Raw genomic sequence first — 22,793 nt, forward strand, 5'->3', positions numbered from 1 at the left:
GGCGGCATATATAGACGGTTATAATTAACCTCGGGGGTTAAATGGTAAATACTCTTTCAAAACCGTCCCATCTATCAGTTTTGCAGCAATTTTGCATTTCAAAATGACAACTGTATTCCACTGTCACCCGCCATTTTGGGGGCAATTGTTAGGCCATGATTTGTATACTGAGGATCCTTTGTCCTTAACTATCTTATGGATAGTTTATCCTTGAAATATATATCAGGATATAAAGGATCGACGATCCTCGGTATTACTTGTTTACTAATGATTGCGTTTAGTATGGTGATGTGCTAGACAGGTGTAGCAACTTTAAGACGAACTTGCATCAATTATCCTCATAGAACGTCCTCTAGCTGGAACATGGATCCAGGATCCTACTTCAATGTAGCTGTTAATGGATGAATTCATGTGAAGATGAACGTGCAAATATCTACAACGGCTATGAGACTCATTCTTCCGCTTATTTCGCTACTGGATGGCTATTGGCAAGTGGTCAAAGGTCGTGGAGTGGCTAGGTGGAAGACTTCCGGATAGATAGGAGATATAGTTAGTGATATTATCTTATTTAAACGAGTGATGATCGAATAGGTAAACACATGTACTTACACACACACTAGAGCAGAAGCAAGCATTCTCTCTACACACTAGCTAACTTTGTAATCTCGATCATATACTCCGCCGCACTTGTAACCACCTTTTATTTATCAATATAATTGACGTTGATAGTTTTCACCGTCAGGGGTTTTTTGTGCCGGAGACCACGATAATCACATACTCATCGACCAAAGGTTACCTTGTTGATCATTGACTAAAGTAATTCGACCAAAGATTATCTTATTAATCCTTGACCGAGGTTATTTTACCAAAGATTAGCTTGATAAGTTTTGACCGAAGTAAGACTATCTTGGTTAAGGGCTTTTTCCCTCGTGATCAAACCTTTGTGTTCACCAATATTACGCTTATACACTTGTCGTTATCGAGTTAGCACCTTACCTCACATAACAGATTTGGATACTTGATCCTTAGCAGATTTTTGTCCAAAACAATGGCTTCTACTAAACTGAGACATTATTTTGAAACTCATCCTATTATTTTGAGAACTAACTATCCTGTAAAGAATGCTCTTAGAAAACCAGAGTTGTCAGGTAGAATGGCTAAGTGGGCTGTAAAATTAAGTGCATATGATATCCAATACGAGCCGAGAACAGCAATCAAGTCTCAAGCACTAGCGAACTTTGTGGCTGATTTCACTAGTGATCTACAAAAAGAAGTTGACTTGGAGGTCCAACAACTGGAAAGGACCAAGGATCCTTGGATACTCTTCACTGATGGAGCATCCAACGTGAGAGGAACAGGATTGGGGAACCTACTGAAATCGCCACAGGGAACATATTACCCCAGTCCTTAGCTTGTGAGTTCCAGGCAACAAACAATGAAGCAGAGTACGAGGCTCTAATCGCAGGTTTGCAATTAGCCAAAAGCATGAGGATCAGGTATCTTCAAGTTTATGTAGATTCTTTATTGATAACTAACCACTTTAATGGCTCGTATGCTGTTAAAGGTGAGAAACTAATGAAATATTTAGATGTTGTGAAGGAGTTATCGAAATCCTTCGATATATTTAGTATTACACAGGTACCGAGGGAAGAAAACGCTGGGGCAGACGCCTTAGCAAACTTAGCCTCATCTCTGAAGATTCATGAGGATTTGAAAATCCCAATAATCCACATTCTCTCGCCAGCAATAGGAGAACAGGAAGTTGGAGAGATAACAAATGACAAAGAAATCGTGCTCTGGGTTCCTTTATCCTCAAATAACAAAGGATCATGGATCCATCCGATCAAGAACTATATTCAGACTGGAGAAATTCCAACCACAGAAAATCCCAAGTCCTTCAAACTCAAGGTATCCCAATATATCTTGTTAAATGATATGGTATATAGAAAATCTCTTGCAGGACCATATTTAAGATGCATTGAGGATCCCGAGATCCAAGAAGTACTCAAGGATTTTCATGAAGGAGATTGCGGCAATCACACAGGCGGAAAAGCGTTATTTTCCAGGATACTCAGAACTGGATACTTCTAGCCAACAATGAAGAAGGATGCAGTGGAGTATTCAAGGAAATGTGATGCTTGCCAAAGACACGCGAACATCCTTCACCAGCCGGCGGAGCCTCTGTATCCTATATCCTCTTCATGGCCCTTCATGAAATGGGGTATGGATATTGTGGGCAAGCTACCAAAAGCACCCGGTGGAAAGGTCTTTATGCTTGCTATGACTGACTACTTCTCCAAATGGATTGAGGCAGAAGCATTTGTACAAGTCCGAGAAAGGGAAGTAATATCTTTCATTAAACGAAATATTATAACTAGATTTGGTATTCCTGCTGAAATTGTATGTGATAATGGTTCCCAGTTTATCGGAAATAGAACCACTAACTTTTGTGACATTTGGGGCATCAAAATGATTACTTCCACTCCGGTTCATCCTCAAGCCAATGGTCAAGCCGAGTTCAGCAACAAGATCATCATCAACAATCTAAAGAAGAAGCTAGGATCCAAGAAGGGAAAATGGGCAGACAGGATTACACCCAAAAATGCAACATGAAAGACAACCTTCTCTTTGGTGTTTGGATCAGAAGGAGATCTAGTATTAAGGAAAGCCTTCCAAAACATAACAAATCCGGTTGATGGGAAGCTAGCGCCCAAATGGGAAGGACCTTATCAAATTGAGTTGGAAGCAGGAAAGGGGGCATATCATTTGCTCACAATGGAAGGCAACATGTTACCAAGAGCATGGAATGCCATCCACCTCAAAAAATATTTTTTCTGATCAGGATCCAATATCCTGAGAGGATATATTATCCAATAAAGGATCTAGGATCCTTAAATCGGTAACATCTTTCTGATCAGTTATTTTAATTGAATTGTAGTTAATTTAAGGATAATATATTCTTAACATTTTATTTTTTCCAAGTTTTTAAGTAACAATGCAGATTTCAAAAAGAGGTTCAATGTCCAAGAGGTTGGCCACCTCTCCTTTACATTCGAGGTAATATCCTATTTATCTTGGCCTAGCCCATGATTGGATATGACCCCCGATGGTCATATCCCCTACGGTTTAAAGGTTTTCACTTTTCTCACGATCGCCAGTTGCGCACGCTATCCGACGTATAGTTCGGGGCAGCGGGACCAGTACACGCTTAGTGGTTGACAATTTCATTGTCTCCGGCTATACGGAGGATCCTACGATTTATGGTAGACGTACCATACCACCGGTTTATAGCGTTTTCACGTTATCTCACGTTTGGGCTAAATCCCGGTTCGGGCGAGTCCCTAGTTAACATCGGTATCTTTGGGCCAGTCCCCAATTTAGGCTTGTCCCCAGTTTTTTGGGCTTGTCCCTAGTTTATTTTATGGGCTTGTCCCTAGTTTGTTGGGCTTGTCCCCAGTTGCACGGGCTTGTCCCCAGATTACACGGGCTTGTCCCTAGTTGCACGGGCTTGTCCCCAGAATATTTATTGGGCTTGTCCCCAGTTTAATGGGTTTGATCCCAGTTAGTAATATGAACTATTTGCAGCGGAATTCCTAAGTACTTTCTGAAGATTGAGAAACTAAGGATCCCGGATACTAAAGTTATTCCTTTAAAGATCATTAAGAGTTTGATACTTCTAGTAACTTAGGTTTATTTAGATCATCTGGTTTGATCTTTGCTGATTAACTTATGATTGATATTTGTTGCATTAAGTTTGGGTATTTCAGTTTGAAAGGCTATTCGCTTAAAGTAATTTGATTACTAAAATCTTTAGGATACTTCAACCTAAAATTTGCCCTTTGTGGGAATTTTCTTATATAAATTTTATCAACTGATTAAGATATTTTATGGTAATATTTATTATTTAAGGATACCTTATCCTGAATTATTTTCTTAAGGATCTTATATCCTAAAAATCTTTTACTCAAAATTATTTTTCAAGCTATCAACAATGCTAAAGTTATATCTAACAAGTTTTTCAAAATAAATAACAAATAAATAGTCAAAAGATTGATATATTAATTAAAATAAGCCTGGACTTATCCAAAATTCTCAACCCGGACTTCACCATATGAAAAGATGGACCATCCATCCGGGTTAAGTAAGAGTTACAAACAGTTCAAAAGTGCAGGAAATTTAAAAACAGGGGCAACAAAGGCTTCATCCCCACAAACAGAGGATCCCTCCACCTTTGTCACCCCCCCAGATTGTCTTAAGGATCATGGATCATTTATCCTAATTACTATTGTTTATTACAGACCATAGAAATTGTTCATAAAAACATCAACACTAAACAAAAAAGTGGGCTCGGGCCTTGTCTTTGATATCCTTCATTGCCCACTTAAGTTGCATCTTCAACCGCAACATCACCTTCCCCTTTGCCAGCTTCAACCGCCTCCTTAACGCCACTGGTCCCTGCCTCGGTGTTCTCAACCATCTCCTCATCATCCTCACCACCAAGGTCGTCAAGAGCAGCCCTCCATTTCTCAACATCCCAGGCTGACTTGTCAAAAGCGGGTTCACCGGCCTCCATCGCCATCTTGATTCACGCCTGGAATACCGACCTAGCAGCCCACACCTTGGCTTCATCAGTCGCCTGCTCCACTGCCTCTTGACGTTGGGCTTCGGCTAAGGATAGCTGATCCTCCAACTGTTTCTTGAGTTGGATCATAGCTTTGTCCTTAGCAACCACAGCTTTCCCTAAACCTGACATTTTTTCGCTCATTTGATGGATAATGTTTTCATAATGATCCCTCATAGCGGTCACAGCCTGTCAATAAATTTCATATCAGAACTGGGACAATATTGGATCCTAAAATACTAAAGGACAGAATACAGTATACTTACAGAGTTGACAATGTCATAGTGGGTCTCAGGATTAGAGGATCTTTTCCTCTTGGAAGCTGTAGACTTGGCCCTGGTCGTGGCAGTCTTGGGCTCGGAGCTAGTACCTGCCTTTGAAGCCTCCTTCTTGATAGTGGGAGAAGTCACCATACAGTCGATGTCGTCTAAGGAGAACTTGAGAGCAGACTTTTCGGATTTCTTGGTGCCTGTAGAAGAAAAGTCGAAAGATAAGTATTCTATTTTTTTTATTTTATTTTACCTTAAAACCATTAACTTACTTTACATGCTTGAACTTGAGGAGATATCACAAAAACCTTCAAAAACCCGAGCTTGAAAGGTCCTAACTTTGGTATCCAGTGCTAGGAACCGTTTTGCTTTCTCTTCTGTTCCAGGTAGTTTACTCAATGAAGCGAAGTTCTCAACTGCATGCAACAAGAAAGAATAAGGATTAAAATTAAAGCATAAAGGATCCTGCTATTCCTTAAGGATCCAGGATCCTACCCTTCGTGACCCATTTTGAAGGAAGATCAGTCCCCCCCCCCCTTGTATTGAGTCACGTTTTACAAATAAAAACTGATTCCTCCGCATGGAATCATCTAGAGTGGCTTTTAAGATCGGATGGGGCTGTCGGGGCTTGGATTTGAATATGAAATGAGCAGGACCGTGAGTAGTGAGGGTATATAAATATGACAACTCGGGAAGACCAAAATCGAATTTCTCCTCTTTGATGATTCTTTCGATAGTGCTCAAAACCCTTCAGGTCATTGGCATAGCCTGTATGTAGGATATGCCGGTAAAGTCGAAGAATCTTTGGGTAAAGGATGGAAAAGGGTACTTGTAGCCGATTAAAAATGGAGTCGCCGGGAAACAGATCCAAACTTTGGAATACACATCGCTTCTGACACTGGATTCGTAGGGTCGGAATAGGGTTTCTGGAGGAAACAATGTACGAAAGTCTTCGACCTCGGGATCTGTAAGCTTTAAATTTCAGAAGATGGGTTGGCGAGCAGACATTGGGGTTCCATTTCGGTTAACTCAGAACCACCGGAGGTATGTTCGGAAGGTTAAGAAGGGGCCGTGATGTTCGGTTAATTTGTATTTGTTTTAGTTTGTTTATTGTTTAGTTTTAACTGTTTATTCTAGAACTATCGATACTTCATACGTGTATTATTGAATTTCTGGTCACAGGCGTTAAAGTACTCAATATGGACCTGTTGTAGCACGGAATGAAGACCCGGGATGACCAGCACGTGAAACGAGAAGTTAAATGATGTTTGCTGGTGAGGAGACCCATCGCGATACGCGATGGGCTCCCTGAAGACCCATAGCGTATCGCTATGGGGTTTAAATGGACCTTTGACTTTCTGGTCCATCGCGATACGCGATGGACCATTGAAGACCCCATCGCGTATCGCGATGGGGTGTGCAGACGGGATTTTTTGTTTATATCGCATTTTTCATCTTGGAAAACCCTAACTTCGTTTTTGACGACCAAGAGGCGATTCCAGCAGTTCCTATAGGCGATTTCCACTATCCTAGCTCGTGTCAAGATCCTACATATGATTCTTATCATCCGTATCGAAGATTCAATGATGTCTAGGCTCGGCTAATCTCCTAGAGTCACACCCGGGATGTATAGTTTGTAACTTTTTACAGTTTTTCTCATGTGATTCAGAACACTTATGTTTTGTTATTGATGATTGATATATGATTATTGATATTTAGTATTTCTGTGTGTTCGGTCGGTTTAGGTTTACGTTGGTCTGAACGATCTGTTACCAGTTGCTAGATAATTAGTCATATAACTGTTTGGTGGGATTGAATACGATAAAACGTGCAATTACCCTTAACTGAGTCACACTGGCAAGGACTGTTTGATAACCAGTGCCGTGTGTAAAGTAATTGTTGGTGTCTAAGGTTTTGTCTGGTTGATCAGTTTTCAGTTAATCGTTGATAATCAATCTGTTAGGTTGCATGAGATACTGTTTGGTTGCTTACTTGAATTCCCGGGTGTGATTTGCTTTGTTAATTGTTTACAACTCGCTTGTTCGTTCGTTGCTTAGTTCTCTTAATTTAAACTATTGCTTGTGTGATCAGCACTAAAACCGTTTACTTCATAATATTAAATCTGTTACACGAATTGCATTGACCACATACTCCTTGTGATACGATACCCTACTTGCTCTAACTATTTAGAATAATTAGGTTTTTGATTAACTCAAACGACGGTCATCAAAATGGCGTCGTTGCCGGTGAGTTAGTGCGCTATTTGTTTTTCGTGTTATTTGATTTTCGTGTTTTATTTAATTTTCAGTTTTTAGTTTAAATTTTATTTTACTTTATTTATTTGTATTTTTTTATTTTACGCGGGTTGTGTTAGTTGTGCAGATTACAGGTTTATACGCACCCGCCATTCGGGCCGACAGTCTCCGTTAGTTTACGAGCTCGAAATCGAGAGAGTAGCTCGGCAGAACCGAGTTCAAAACAGAAACTCACAAATGGAACACCAGAACCAAAATCAGAACCAGAACCATAACCAAAACGAAAACCAGAACCAGAACAATAACCAAAACCAACATCCACTTCCACAAACCAACATGTTTCACCCAGAAAACATACCCGACCCACCAAACTTCAATAACCAGAATAACCAAAACAACTCAGCTCGTGCCTCCAGAACCCGAAATCAAAACCGAAACCGAAACCTCAACCGAAACTTAAACCTCAACTTTGACCAAGCCGGACCATCTGCTCCAAATAATAACCCCAACCGTCGAGTTAGGATAAATATTGATGATGTTCGATCGAGTGTTCCGACTGAAGATAAGGATGAGGATGAAGAGAATAATGTAAACGACGGTTTTCGGGCAGCTGGTGATGAGGTTGATCGATGGGTTAGGAGAAATCGGGAGGTTGAACCCGAGAACGAGGTTGGTGAACCAGAGGTCGAGGGTGAAAATAATTATGAAGATGAAGTGAAGGAGCCCGTTAATCGAAGAGGGGTTGAACCAGTTAACAGAAAAAGAAGGGATCGAGAAAGGGTAAATCGGGCGGAACGGCCCGAGAGAGTTCGTGGTATTCCAGTTAACCGGGGCGGTATGGGAAACCCCAGGGGGCAAAGGAGAAATTACATAGCCCCGGCTGATGGTGTTAACAGTCGGTTCAGACCGGCTATCTCAAACGAAGCATCCCCGTTGGTCCCACAGGAACGAGTGCCGGGACAACAAACTTTCAAGTCCCGACCATCTTACATCAACATCGTTCCTCATTTCAACGGGATGGCTTCGGAAGACCTGTATTCGCACTTGATCGATTTTTCGGCTGTTTGCGGGTCTATTGGTGATGGTACGTTCGATCAGGATGAAGTCCGGTTGCGGTTATTCCAGTTCTCATTAAAAGACAAAGCGAAAGTTTGGTTTAACTCGTTACCAACACACAGTATCAGAAACTGGGCCGAGATGCAACAAGTCTTCCTAAACGAGTTTTATTCACAGTCGAAGACTACCGAGGCCCGTTCAGACATTCGTCACTTTTCACAGTTACCATGTGAGTTATTCCATGAAGCTTTTACCAGGTATAAGGATATGATCAGAAAATGCCCACATCACCAAATCGAACAGTGGGAACTGGTAAAGTGCTTTGTTGATGGTTTGACGTACGAGGACCGAAAGCATCTTAAGGCCTCGTGTAATAGTCAGTTGTTGAATCAGCCGGAGGAAGATGATTGGGAATATTTAGAGTTCATGTGTGAAGATTCGAAGGCAGAAGCAGCGGCTGAAAGAAGAAGACGGGGTAATTCATCCAGATCGGTTAAGTCAGTCACGAGTGAGTCTGAAAGAATTGTTGAGTTAGAACGTGAACTGGCTGGGTACAGAAAGGGTAAGAAGAAAGAAGTCAGGAAAGTTGGAGTGAAATTCCCGGTTTTTGAAGATTGTGGTGAACTCGGGCATAAGGCAGAAAATTATGCTTACGGAGATTCCAAAGGTCAAGGGTTCAATTCAAACACATATCACCCGGGCCCGAGGAATCACCCGAATTTTCGTTACGGGAATGCATCTTCTCAGTTGAACCCGAATTTTCAGGGATCGAGTCAGAACAGATCGCAGGGTAATTACCGCCAGAGCGGTTATCAACAGGGCTCGAGTAATCAGAATCGGGGGTATAACAGAGACGGTAACCGGGGTGAAAATATTTCGGGTAATCAGGATCAGCAGAAACGGTCCTCGGGTAATTCGGACGAGTCAGTACACTCGAAGTTGGATACGTTATTGAAAGCTATGACTGATCAAAAGGCTGAGACAAAACAACAGTTCGAGTTACGGGATAAATCATCAGAGGCAATGATGAAGCAAATTGGTCAGCTCGCTTCAGACATGGCGAAATTACAAAAGAATGCAGGCCAACTTCCGAGCGACACCACAGTCAACCCGAATCATCACAGTTCAAGTTCGAAAAAGCACGTCAACCAGGTAAGTATTTACGTAATGGTAAGAAATATGATAATAAGGTTGGGGTCCACCACCATTGGTTGATGGGGTGGTGGAAGAGATTGATGAAAATCTCGTCAGTGACGACGAGCCGGAACCGATTGAATTAAATAAACCTAACAAAAGTGAAACTAAAATAATAAATCGGTTCCGAATGATGACACCAACAACTCTAAGGATAAGGAAAAGAAAACTGTTCCATATCCCGATGCTTTGTTGGCGCCATCAAATGCGAAGATGGCATCAAAACGAGGCCCGCAACAAGAAGAAATGTGGGAAACGTTTAAACAAGTAAAAATTAACATTCCTCTTCTAGATGCCATAAAACAAATTCCCGCCTATGCTAAGTATTTAAAAGAATTGTGCACACAGAAAAGGAGTCATAAGATTCCTAAATAGATTGATTTTACCGACAATGTGAGTGCAATTCTTTCGGGTGCTCTTCCACCCAAGCTACAAGATCCGGGAACGCCCATTATACCCATTCAAGTGGGTGATTTTAAAATGACTCGGGCGCTTCTAGATCTTGGAGCTAGCATCAGTATTCTCCCGGGCAGTTTATACGACCAGTACGATTTTGGCCCGCTTCGTGCGGCTGCCACCACGGTTGTCTTGGCTGACCAGACACCGAAACTGCCCCGAGGAATATTGACTGAAGTTATTGTCAAGGTGGAAGACTTTTACTTTCCAGTTGACTTTTTAGTCCTCGATTATGTTTCGGGTGAGAGAATTAAACAGCCTACGGTTATCCTCGGTAGACCATTTTTGGCTACCGCAAATGCCAACATTAATTGTAGAAATGGTACTGTTGACATGGCATTCGGTAACCGTAAGCTGAGAATTAATGTTTTCACACATGGAGATAACTCTCCGGTTGATGACGAGTGCTTTATGGCCGATGTCATTGACGAGTGCATTCTGCTATACGACTCTGTCGTCAGTTTGGATGGCACAGCGGAGACGTGTTTTTTGTTTGACAGGTTACAGGTGGAAACAGACGAGTTGCTGGAAGAGGAGGAAAGACAAATGGAAATCGCAGCTGTGCGAGGAGACCGTCCACCATGGTCAGTTCAGGTGGAACCGCTTCTCGAGAAGATTGATACCGGGTTGAAGCCATCAATGCTGGAAGCACCGAAAGTCGAGCTGAAAGAGCTCCCAAAGCAATTAAAATATGCTTTTCTTGGTAAGAATAATACATTGCCTGTTATTATAGCTTCTAACTTATTTGTTGAACAGGAAAATGCTTTGATGGAAGTGTTGGTTGCGAATAAAGAAGCAATCGGGTGGACGATAGCGGATTTGAAGGGAATCAGTCCCTCAATTGTGATGCACAAAATTTTAACAGATCCAGCTGTCAAACCCGCGCACGATGCTCAGCGGAGGTTGAACCCGAACATGAGGGAAGTGGTGAAGAAGGAAGTACTGAAGTGGTTAGATGCTGTCATTATCTTTGCCATATCAGACAGCACGTGGGTGAGCCCAACACAGACAGTACCAAAAAAAGCGGGCATCCAAGTCGTCAAGGACGACTCAGGTAACGAGGTCGCCACCCGGCCGGTAACCAGGTGGCGCATTTGTATTGATTATCGTAAACTGAACGCGGCAACATCGAAAGATCATTTTCCGCTTCCGTTTATTGATCAAATTGTCGAAAAGCTATCTGGTCAAAAATTTTATTGTTTTTTAGATGTGTATTCCGGTTACAACCAGATAGCTATTCATCCTGAAGATCAGGAAAAGACCACGTTTACCTGCCCGTATGGCACATTCGCATTTAGGCGAATGCCATTTGGGTTATGTAACGCCCCCGCCACCTTTCAGAGGTGCATGATGAGTATCTTTTCAGATATGGTGGGGGGGTCTTTGGAAATTTTCATGGATGATTTTTCGATTTTCGGCATATCTTTCGAGTCATGTTTAAACCAACTCGAAAGAGTTTTAAAAAGATGTGTCGAAACGAATTTGGTTCTGAGTTGGGAAAAGAGCCATTTTATGGTCCAAGAGGGAATTGTATTGGGCCATGTTGTTTCGAGTCAAGGGATCGAGGTGGACCGGGCTAAGGTCCAAGTTATTTCCACTTTACCTCATCCCACAAATGTTAAAGGCATTAGATCATTTCTAGGGCATGCCGGGTTTTATAGACGGTTTATTAAGGGTTTTAGTGACATTACCAAACCCTTATGTAATTTATTGCTTAAGGATGCCCCGTTTGACTTTAATGATGAATGTGCTAAGTCCTTTGACATTTTGAAATTGAAATTAGTTGAAGCCCCGATCTTGCAATCACCCGATTGGAGTTTACCTTTTGAAATAATGTGTGATGCAAGTGATTACGCGGTCGGGGCTGTTTTGGGTCAACGGGTCGAAAAGAAACCCGTTGCTATATACTATGCAAGTAAAACTCTCTCGGATGCTCAATTAAATTATGCCACAACCGAGAAGGAGTAACTAGCAGTAGTATATGCTCTAGATAAATTCCGGTCTTATATTTGGGGTAGTAAAGTTATTATATATTCTGACCATTCTGCTGTCAGGTACCTCATGGACAAAAAGGATGCAAAACCGAGACTTATCATATGGGTTTTGCTGTTGCAGGAATTTGATCTAGAGATTTGGGACAAGAAAGGGAGCGAAAATGTTATTGCAGATCACTTGTCCCGAATTATGGTGGAAAATGGGAACACTGATGGGCCCATTAACGAGTCCTTCCCGGACGAGCATATTCTGACAGTTTCGCAAAATCCTTGGTTTGCTTATATTGTTAATTTTAAAGTTGCAGGTGATTTACCAGAGCATTGGCCAAGGAGAAAGAAGAAACAGTTGATGACCCAAGCTAAACAGTACATCTGGGACGATCCGGATTTGTTTAAATATGTGCAGATCAGATGATCAGACGATGCATACCCGAGGAGGATGTCAGATCAGTTTTGGAACACGCGCATTCGTCTGCGTGTGGTGGTCATTTCAGTGGCCAGAAAACCGCTCGAAAAGTTTTAACGAGTGGTTTCTTTTGGCCTTCATTGTTTAAGGATGCTCACGAGTTCGCGACACACTGTTAAAGTGTCAACAACTCGGGAGTATTTCTAAGCGGGACGAGATGCCCTTGAACCCGATCCTAGTTGTTGACATTTTTGATGTTTGGGGGATCGATTTCATGGGCCCGTTATCAAATTCACACGGTCATTTGTATATCCTAGTGGCCGTCGATTACGTTTCTAAATGGGTTGAAGCGATAGCCACTAGGACGAATGATCACATAGTCGTTTGCAATTTTGTTCAAAGTAATATTTTTTCGACATTTGGAGTCCCCCGAACCATCATAAGTGATGGGGGATCTCATTTTAAGAATTTTAAATTCGGGAAATTGCTTAAACGATATGGTGTTGATCATAGGATTGCAACTCCTTACCATCCACAAACGAGTGGACAAGTTGAGGTTTCCAATAGGCAAATTAAACAGATTTTACAGAAAACTGTCCAGACGGACCGAAAGGATTGGTCAACTAAGTTGACCGATGCCTTATGGGCTTACCGAACCGCTTATAAAACACCAATTGGAACCACTCCTTATAGACTTGTGTATAGAAAGGATTGCCATTTACCGGTTGAAATTTCACAAAGACCGTTTTGGGCTACTAAACAGGTTAACATGGATTATGATGATGCAGGTAAAGCGAGAAAATTGGCTTTGTGCGAGATTGAGGAGTTGAGAGATGAGGCATACGATTGCTCGTCCGCTTACAAGGCGAAAATGAAGAAAGTTCATGATGCTAATATTCGGTTGAAGAATTTTGAAGTTGGTCAACGAGTGTGGTTGTACAACACGAGGATGAAACTCTTACCAGGTAAGTTGAATAGTAAGTGGACGGGCCCGTATTTGATTGTAAGGGTCGGAAATCATGGTCAGTACGAGATTGAAGACTTCGATGATCATTTGAGGCAAGTGGTAAATGGCTATAGACTGAAGCCATATTTGGAGATGAAGGACATACACGAGCTGGACAAGGAATCGGTGAATTTTATTGTGACTTCACCGGTTTATGAAGATAACTGAGTTCAAGGCACTGTCGAGCTGTAGACTTTAATTTCAGTGCTTACGGGAGGCAACCCGGGGTTTGTAAGTGTCTGTCCAGTTTTGTTTTTATTTTATTGAGTCTTGTACTTAGTGTCGTCTCGAGTTTTGTGCAGTGAACGCCAAGTGTGGGGAAGCTCGTTGAAGATTCTGAAAATAGAGAAGTTTGGTAAGCATTGTTTATGCACACGTCATTCCAGGTATGTAATGGTATTGTGATTTTTGTACGTGTTCAGGGTGATGTGTCGGGATGCCAAAGCAGCTTGATGGATTAATATGTACTTATGAGTGATATTGAGAGCTGAGTGATACTGGCACATCTTTTGCTAGTCCATATATTAAACCGAGAGGAGAGATGTTATATTACAAGTGGTATGAGCATGTGTGCCTTAACCGGAAACAAAGTACACCTGTCTGTGCGGCTCTATTGTTTTTATTATAGCATTTAACTGTATTTGTGAGATGTCAATCTAAAAACAGTGTCAGTCTGGGAAACTGGGTATGACCTTAAACCTTACTAGTATTAATGGCGATAATCTACATACCTATGATGGAGGTCAATGTTTGCTTTAGAGTTTTGCTTGGGGTTCCATTTCGGTTAACTCAGAACCATCGGAGGTATGTTCGGAAGGTTAAGAAGGGGCCGTGATGTTCGGTTAATTTGTATTTGTTTTAGTTTGTTCATTATTTAGTTTTAACTGTTTATTCTAGAACTATCGATACTTCATACGTGTATTATTGGATTTCAGGTCACAGGCGTTAAAGTACTCAATATGGACCTGTTGTAGCACGGAATGAAGACCCGGGATGGCCAGCACGCGAAACGAGAAGTTAAATGATGTTTACTGGTGAGGAGACCCATCGCGATACACGACGGGCTTCCTGAAGACCCATAGCGTATCGCTATGGGGTTTAAATGGACCTTTGACTTTCTGGTCCATCGCGATACGCGATGGACCATTGAAGACCCCATTGCGTATCGCGATGGGGTGTGCAGACGGCATTTTTTGTTTATATCGTATTTTTCATCTTGGAAAACCCTAACTTCGTTTTTTCATCTTGGAAAACCCTAACTTCGTTTTTGTTTATATCGTATCCTAGCTCGTGTCAAGATCCTACATATGATTCCTATCATCCGTATCGAAGATTCAATGATGTCTAGGCTCGGCTAATCTCCTAGAGTCACACCCGGGATGTATAGTTTGTAACTTTTTACAGTTTTTCTCATGTGATTCAGAATACTTATGTTTTGTTATTGATGATTGATATATGATTATTGATATTTAGTATTTCTGTGTGTTCGGTCGGTTTAGGTTTACGTTGGTCTGAACGATCTGTTACCAGTTGCTAGATAATTAGTCATATAACTGTTTGGTTAGATTGAATACGATAAAACGTGCAATTACCCTTAACTGAGTCACACTGGCAAGGACTGTTTGATAACCAGTGCCGTGTGTAAAGTAATTGTTGGCGTCTAAGGTTTTGTCTGGTTGATCAGTTTTCAGTTAATCGTTGATAATCAATCTGTTAGATTGCATGAGATACTGTTTGGTTGCTTACTTGAATTCCCGGGTGTGATTTGCTTTGTTAATTGTTTACAACTCGCTTGTTCGTTCGTTGCTTAGTTCTTTTAATTTAAACTATTTCTTGTGTGATTAGCACTAAAACTGTTTACTTCATAATATTAAATATGTTACACGAATTGCATTGACCACATACTCCTTGGATACGATACCCTACTTGCTCTAACTATTTAGAATAATTAGGTTTTTGATTGACTCAAACGACGGTCATCAGGCCGGAGAAGAAGAAGATGAAGCAGCAGACATGATTAAAGAAAACAAGAAAGAAAGGTAGGGAGGATACCTGATGCGTCGGATGAAGGTGTGTTTATAATCAAAGATATAGGGAGGCATTTATAGACGGTTATAATTAACCTTGAGGGCTAAATGGTAAATATTTTGGCAAAACCATTCCATCTATCAGTTTTCGCAGCAGTTTTGAATTTCAAAATGACAGCTGTATTCCATTGTCACCCGCCATTTTGGGGGCAATTGTTAGGCCTTGATTTTTATACTGAGGATCCTTTATCCTTGACTATCTTATGGATAGTTTATCCTTGAAATATGTATCAGGATATGAAGGATCGATGATTCTCGGTATTACTTGTTTACTAATGATTGCATTTAGTATGGTGATGTGTTAGACAGGTGTAGCAACTTTAAGACGTACTTGTACGAGTTATTCTCACAGAACATCCTCCAGCTGGAACGTGGATCCAGGATCCTAATTCAACATAGCTGATTATGGACGAATTCACTTGAAGATTGATGTTTAAATAACAACGGTATCTAGACCTGGTCTACCGCTTATCTCGCTACTGGATGGCTATTGGCACGTGGTCAAAGGTCGTGGAGCGGCTAGGTGGAAGACTTCCGGATAATTAGGAAATATTGTTATTGATCTTATCTTATTTAAACGAGCTATGATCGAGTAGGTAAACACATGTACTTACACACACACACTAGAGCAGAAGCAAACATTCTCTCTACACACTAGCTTTCTTTGTAATCTCGATCATATACTCCACAACATTTGTAACCACCTTTTATTATCAATATAATCGATGGTGATAGTCTTCACCGTCCGAGGGTTTTTTGTGCCGGAGACCACGATAATCATATACTCATCGACCAAAGGTTACCTTGTTGATCATTGACTAAAGTAATTCGACCAACGATTATCTTATTAATCCTTGACCGAAGTTATTTTACCAAAGATTACCTTGATAAGTTTTGACCGAAGTAAGACTATCTCGGTTAAGGGCTTTTTCCCTCGTGATCAAACCTTTGTGTTCATCAATATTATGCTTATACACTTGTTATTATCGAGTTAGCACCTTACCTCACATAACAGATTTGGATACTTTATCCTTAACAGATTTTTGTCCAAAACACTCTTTTAATAGTATAATCGGGAAAATGTGCACGTAATTTGATAATTTGAGCAAGAAATTTTGCAAAAGCGACATTACGAGTCGATAATAAAGAGATATTAGACCATCTGCTGGATGTGTCTATTAATACCATGAAGTATATAAATGGTCCACATGGTGGATGAATTGGTCCACATATGTCACCTTGAATTCTTTCAAGAAACATTGGTGTTTCTTTATCAACTTTTAATGGTGAATGCCTTGTAATTAATTTGCCAAGAGAACAAGATGTACATTGAGGCATTTTATCTATTTTGTGGATCTTTTGACCTTTCAGTGGATGCCCATGTGTATTTCCAATGATCCTTTTCATCATTGTGGATCCTGGATGGCCTAATCTGTCATGCCATAAGTTTATGATACCAGAATCACAACAATTTTCTTTGACTGCCATATGTGCTTGAGGCACATTTATATATGTATAATGTAAACCTGAATAGAGCATTGGCAGTTTTTCTAATATCTGATCTTTGCTTATGATATGCAAATATTTTTCATTACTAACAGTCCTTGACTGAGTATCATATCCATTATGATATATGTTTTTGAAACTCAACAAATTTCTTGTTGATTTTGGGGAAAATAAAACATTTTCTATTTTGAGTTTTGTACCATTTGGTAATGCTAAATTAGTTTTTCTCTCTCCTTCTATCAAGTTTGTAGGACCTGATATTGTATTGATGATCCCTTTTGTTGGTTTCAGTTTATAAAAATATTTTTTAGATATAAGTATAGTATGCGTGGATCCACTATCTACTATATATATATATATATATATATCTTCTTCATTTGTTTGATCTTGTGCTCCAGTGATTTTCGTTTTAAATCTTGAAAATATTAAGAAAAATAATAAGTGTATAACGAAGACATTATCATATTTTAATAAGAACTTTATTTACTTGAAACACAAACAGTACATGAAGGAAAACACATAATTAAAGATAATGAGAAGCACACTTAATTATTGTATATAATTACTGTCGTCAAGCAACATTTGTTTCAGAGTTCCACATCAAAGTCTGCAATGCGCAGCTCAGCATTGAGATCATCAAAGTTATCAACATGGTTCATTTCTTTTTCTTTTCCTTTGAGAGAGGCTTGGTATAGTTCACACAGATGTGGAGTTGTGCGACAAGCCATTAACCAGTTGTTTGTACTCCCACATCTAAAACAGGAAGTGCCATTATTTTCGAACCTACCAGCTTCATTCCATTAATTGTGTTGGTTGGAATTGTTATTTTGTGGAACATGGTAATTATTGGCTCTCTGGCTATGACCACGGCCACTGCCACGATCGTAAGAATTAGTGTTCCATTTAAATGAATGGTTACGATCATTAAAATGCTTTTACTCAAAATGACCACGGCCACGTCCACGGCCTTGTTCCCATTTATGACCAGAATTTTTATGAAAATTTTTGTGAGCAACATTTGCTTCTAGTATTGCTAATGAACTTGTGGGACGAGATTGATGATTTTTCATCAATAATTCAATATATTTCTCTGCTACAAGGAGTAATGCATTTAGATCATAGTATCTTCTAAAATTTTGCAATCGATAATGTGTTTGCAAGTTTATATTTGATGTATGAAAAGTGGGGTAAGTTTTCTCTAACTTTTCTTCCTCTGTTTTGGGATACCCACAAAATTCTAGCTTTGAGCATATTCGGTATAAAGCAGAGGTGTAATCATTTACCCTCTTAAAGTCTTGGAACCTAAGATTGTTCTATTCATCTCTAGAAGTAGGAAGTAAAACTTCCCTTAGATGACCAAATCTATTTTTCAAATCTTCTCATATCATATATGGGTTATCACAATTAAAATATTCATGCTGTAGTAATTCATCAATATGTTTATGGATGAAAAATCAGCTTTTGCATTATCCTGTTCAGATCAATCATTGCCTTCTTGGATTTTTTCTAACGCATCCATTGATTTCAAATGTCTTTTGACATTTGTGGTCCAAGACATATAGTTTTCTCCAAAAATGTTGAGTGCAGGGAATTCAAGTTTTGAGATATTTGACATTTTGTTGCTAAACATAATAGAGCAAATAATAAGATAAATATTAAAATCCATATAAATAACAATAAGATACAATACATTGGTAGAGCTATAAATATATAAAAGAAAAAGAAAATGCCGAAATCTTCATGTGGGAGATTAAAAATTAGAATGAGAAGCAGTATAAGCATTATAGTGACCAACACCAAAACCGGGTGAATCATTTTGAAAACTTTATCTTGGATAAACTTAAGAAGAAGAATGTTTGTTGTAAATGAAATGGAGTTGATAATTGGTTATTTATAGTGAAAATTTATAACCGGTTTACAACGGTTATATTACCGTTTGTATGTGTGTGTGTGTGTGTGTAATATTAATTATTTTAAAGTAAGATATTAAATAAAGTTTATTTCATAAAATATATAATTAGTGTGCAAAATAATAAGAATAGAATTGTTAGTATAAATAAATCTAACTTCTAAATGAAATATTAGTGTGAATGTATAAATAAAAGTTAGTTGTGATGAAAGTAAAAAATTAGATGCATAATGAAAAGTTAGAATAGTTATCAAATTTTAATAACCATGTTTATACAAATTATTGTTATTACTTAGTATATGTATATGCATATATATTTTTCTAAGGTAAATAATTAAAGAAGTGATTATGATGCTTATGTGGATACCTTTGTGCCTATTACCTTTCTTGATTAGGATATAAGCGGCTCGTGCTGATAACGTGTTATAATTCTACCTCTAACTATAACAAGACTAATGTTGTTATTCTTTTGCTTTGAAGAACTAATAAGGAAAGAGGATAGAAAATAGATATGTAAAATCTGGATGTCGATTACTTGTTACAATATATGGTATTTATAATACCAAAACAACTATTTATAGACACTATTGGGGGAACAAGGTTGTATAATTGGTTTGACAAAATAAAAGGGTGTCATACAAAAATCGTCGGTGATTCATAACAACTATTACCATTTCTTCTCATAGAATAGTTTTCCCAACCAAACAAATGGAATTAATTCAAATTCCTCTAAATTCCAATTCCTTACAAACAATCCAATTCCATCACAAATATTTTACGAACCAAACGACCTCTAACTATCAATCAGGCTTTTGGTTTCCAAGAATTCTTGATACCATCTTGCTGATAGTTTGGGTATTCGGTCAAATGTTTGACGGTCAACATAATGCAACCCAAATCTTACATCGTACCCATGTGTCCATTCGTAACTATCCATCAACGACCACACAAAATAGCCACGAACATCGGCTCCATTACTGTCATTTCAACAACAAAAATAAGTCAACATTCTTTTGACTTTCATGGTCAAATTGATTAACTTTCAACTACATAATATTAGTCAAGGATCATATTAGTCAAGGAACCTTTGGGCTGACTATATGACCTTAACACCAATTTTCAAGCCAAAAATTAGTCTGTATGACTTTAAAGTTTAAGGTCAAAGCACACAAAACTCACCTTATAGCTTTAAATAAAGAAGCAATGTAAGACTGATGGAATTCAATTCTCTTGACATCATTCAAAATCTCTTCGACTTGAACATTACTCACATTCGGCGACGAATAACCTTAAAAATTAGTCACCATAATATAATTATATAAACAATATAATCACCAATAAATACGCGTTAAGCACAAGAAAACTTTACCATTTTCGACAATAAACATCGGTGTGTTATTGTACCTAGTCTTGACATAATCAACAATCTCTTCCATGCCTCTAGGAACCACAAAAAACATTTCCATTGATGTCTGAAAATATAAAATCAATATTTTTTAATACCAATTAAAGTAAAAAAAAAACATAAAACATAATATCATACTGGATCACCGATTGGCACACCGTCACGCTCTCCTGTAATTTCCACGAAACCTTTAATAGCGCGATTAGCAGTTTCAAAGCAGCTAGAATTAGTGCAATCTTTGGCATATATGGCTGAATAATGGTTGATTCCAATGAAATCAATACTGTTCTTCATAAAATCCTTTTCGTCTTGGGAGAATCTTGGAAGCTCGTTTCCATGATATTCACGCATTTCTTGAGGGTAATCTCCAAATATAGGCGGATCAAATGACCATCCGATATTAAAGATCATGGTCTCCTCGGCAGCTTTGCGATCCAACTCACTTCTGTAAGCGGTTCATACATGAAACAGTGTGCAACGAGTCCAATCAAACCGCCTTGTCTTGACTGCACAAACAAATCCAAATTCAAATGTTTTCCTTTATACAAAAATGAATACAATTTGAATTAAAAGTCACCAACTTGCCTGATATTGTTCATGATAAAGCTTTGCAGCCTTCCCATGAGCCAATAACATGTTATGCGTAACCAAAAGAGGCTCGATATCAGAATTGCCAGCTTCACAGTTGCCAAACGGTTTTGAACAACGGTTAGGTGGATAGAATCCTTTTTCATAACCCATTTCTGCAACAAAACTCGGTTCGTTTATTGTGATCCAGTATTTTATGCGGTCTCCAAAACTCTTGAAACAAGTTTCTGCGAAGTGTACGAATTCATCCCTGCAAGAAAGGCGTTAATAAGTGTCAAGTTATTCTACAAGGGGTGACAAAAATGAGAATGATGAGAAGGATTTGTGGCAAAAAATAAATACCTAAAAAGAATAAAAAATTAATAACTCAAAATTAAAAAAGAACGAAAAAAGTAAAAAACAAAAATGTTTCCCTGTCATCCTTGTTTTCAAGTAAAAAATGTTAAAGAAAAAGATCATCGTGTTTTTTTATTTATCATTGTGTTTTTTTTTTCGTCATTGATTGTGTGTTTTAGTCTTGATATTGTGTTATACTACTCAACATTGTGTTATATTTTGTTCAGCATTGTGTCATATTTTGCGATCTTCTTTTTATATTTATCATTGTGTTTTTAGTTTAGTTTCGCCATTGTGTCTTTTTTCGTCTTTTTTTTAACGAAAAAGACGGAGGAATCATTTTAGTTTTTTTTTCCTACTTTTTATTTATTTATATTGAGTAATGATTTTTTTATAATTTTTCTTGAATATTTTTTGGAGGTCTTTTTAGGCCACAAATCCTTTTCACGCTTCTCATTTTTGTGTCTCTTTGTATTTTAACATTTTCCCATTCATAATTACATGATTAAGAAAAGATAGTTGGTTTGAGGGTAAAAATGTAAAATAGACGGTTAAACATACTGCATGTGTGGATCAAGCCAAGATCCGAATCGATCTTCGAGTTCTTGAGGGAAATCTTCATGGTGAATTGTCACGAACGGCTCGATTCCTATATAACTTCACTTTATTAATAATCAATATTTATGAACTCATAGAAGAAACAAGTTTTGATTTTTTTTTTTTATATAATGATGACAAATATGCATAAAGATTAACCTTTTAGTACAAGATTATCAATAATCTTGTTGTAAAACATTATTCCCAAAGGATTCACTTCACCTAATCTTCCTCCTAAGCAAAATATGATGAATGAAACATTATTTGAATAATCAATGAACATAAGAACTAGATGATTAACAAACATGGATAACAAAGTTTACTTGGAAGAATTCTAGCCCAAGAAATCGAAAACCGATACGCTTGTATGCCAAGTGAATGCATAATCTCAATATCTTTCTGTATAAAAACTAAATTATATAAAACAAAACAATAAAAATAAAAACTTTTTATGAGTCATAATAATGGAGGATCAAGAATGATACCATGAATAGATGATAATGATTATCTGCAACGTCTCCATTGTCACCATTATCTCCACACCCTAACAACAATGGTGTCTATTTAAAGTATTATACAAGCATTTGACTTACATTTAATGAACAGAAACAACTAGGGGTGTGCAGTTCGGTTTGGATCAGTTTTGGGTTAAAACCGAATCGAAAACCGAAACTTCAGTTTTTGAATTTTTTAAAACCTTTTGGTCTTGGTTTTTTTTTTATTAAAAAAAGAATAAATTAAAATTTTCATTATAATTTACTATAAAACGATTACAATAGAGTGGCAGGCAAACGGGCAACAAGCTGCGCCGTAACCCTCTTTTGAATAGCAAAGCCAATCCTGCTAAAAACAAAGTTTTGGGACCTAGAAGCTGAAGAGGTTCCGTGTACGACGCGCTGAACCCTACTCAAAAATTTCACAGCCTCTGGGCCATGAAACCAAATGTATCAAAGGCAAATGGTAGAAAGACATGTTGATTATCTAAACAACCTTACTCGTGTTTAACAACTTTGCCCGATTCAGCCTTCAACGCAGCCTGACCCACAACAAACCCACGGTCCCTGAGCCCAACAAGAGGAGACACTCCTGGAGATCCACACAGGCGTGT

General features: G+C 38.6%; 1 protein-coding gene across 1 annotated transcript in view; it reads right to left on the minus strand.

Moving 5' to 3' along the window:
- Window positions 1–22,198, minus strand: part of LOC143614985 (beta-glucosidase 18-like) — a 67,622-nt gene extending 45,424 nt beyond the window's left edge. Inside the window, exon 1 of the mRNA XM_077088255.1 lies at window positions 22,009–22,198. Coding sequence (XP_076944370.1) covers window positions 22,009–22,069 — 61 coding nt within the window. The 5' untranslated portion in view covers window positions 22,070–22,198. The remainder of the gene's footprint in view (window positions 1–22,008) is intronic.
- Window positions 22,199–22,793: the final 595 nt, after the last annotated feature.

Source organism: Bidens hawaiensis, unplaced genomic scaffold (genome assembly GCF_021521415.1).
Source record: "Bidens hawaiensis isolate Kalapana, Puna unplaced genomic scaffold, B.hawaiensis_p1.1 tig00041627_1, whole genome shotgun sequence".
Classification (NCBI taxonomy): Eukaryota; Viridiplantae; Streptophyta; class Magnoliopsida; order Asterales; family Asteraceae; genus Bidens; species Bidens hawaiensis.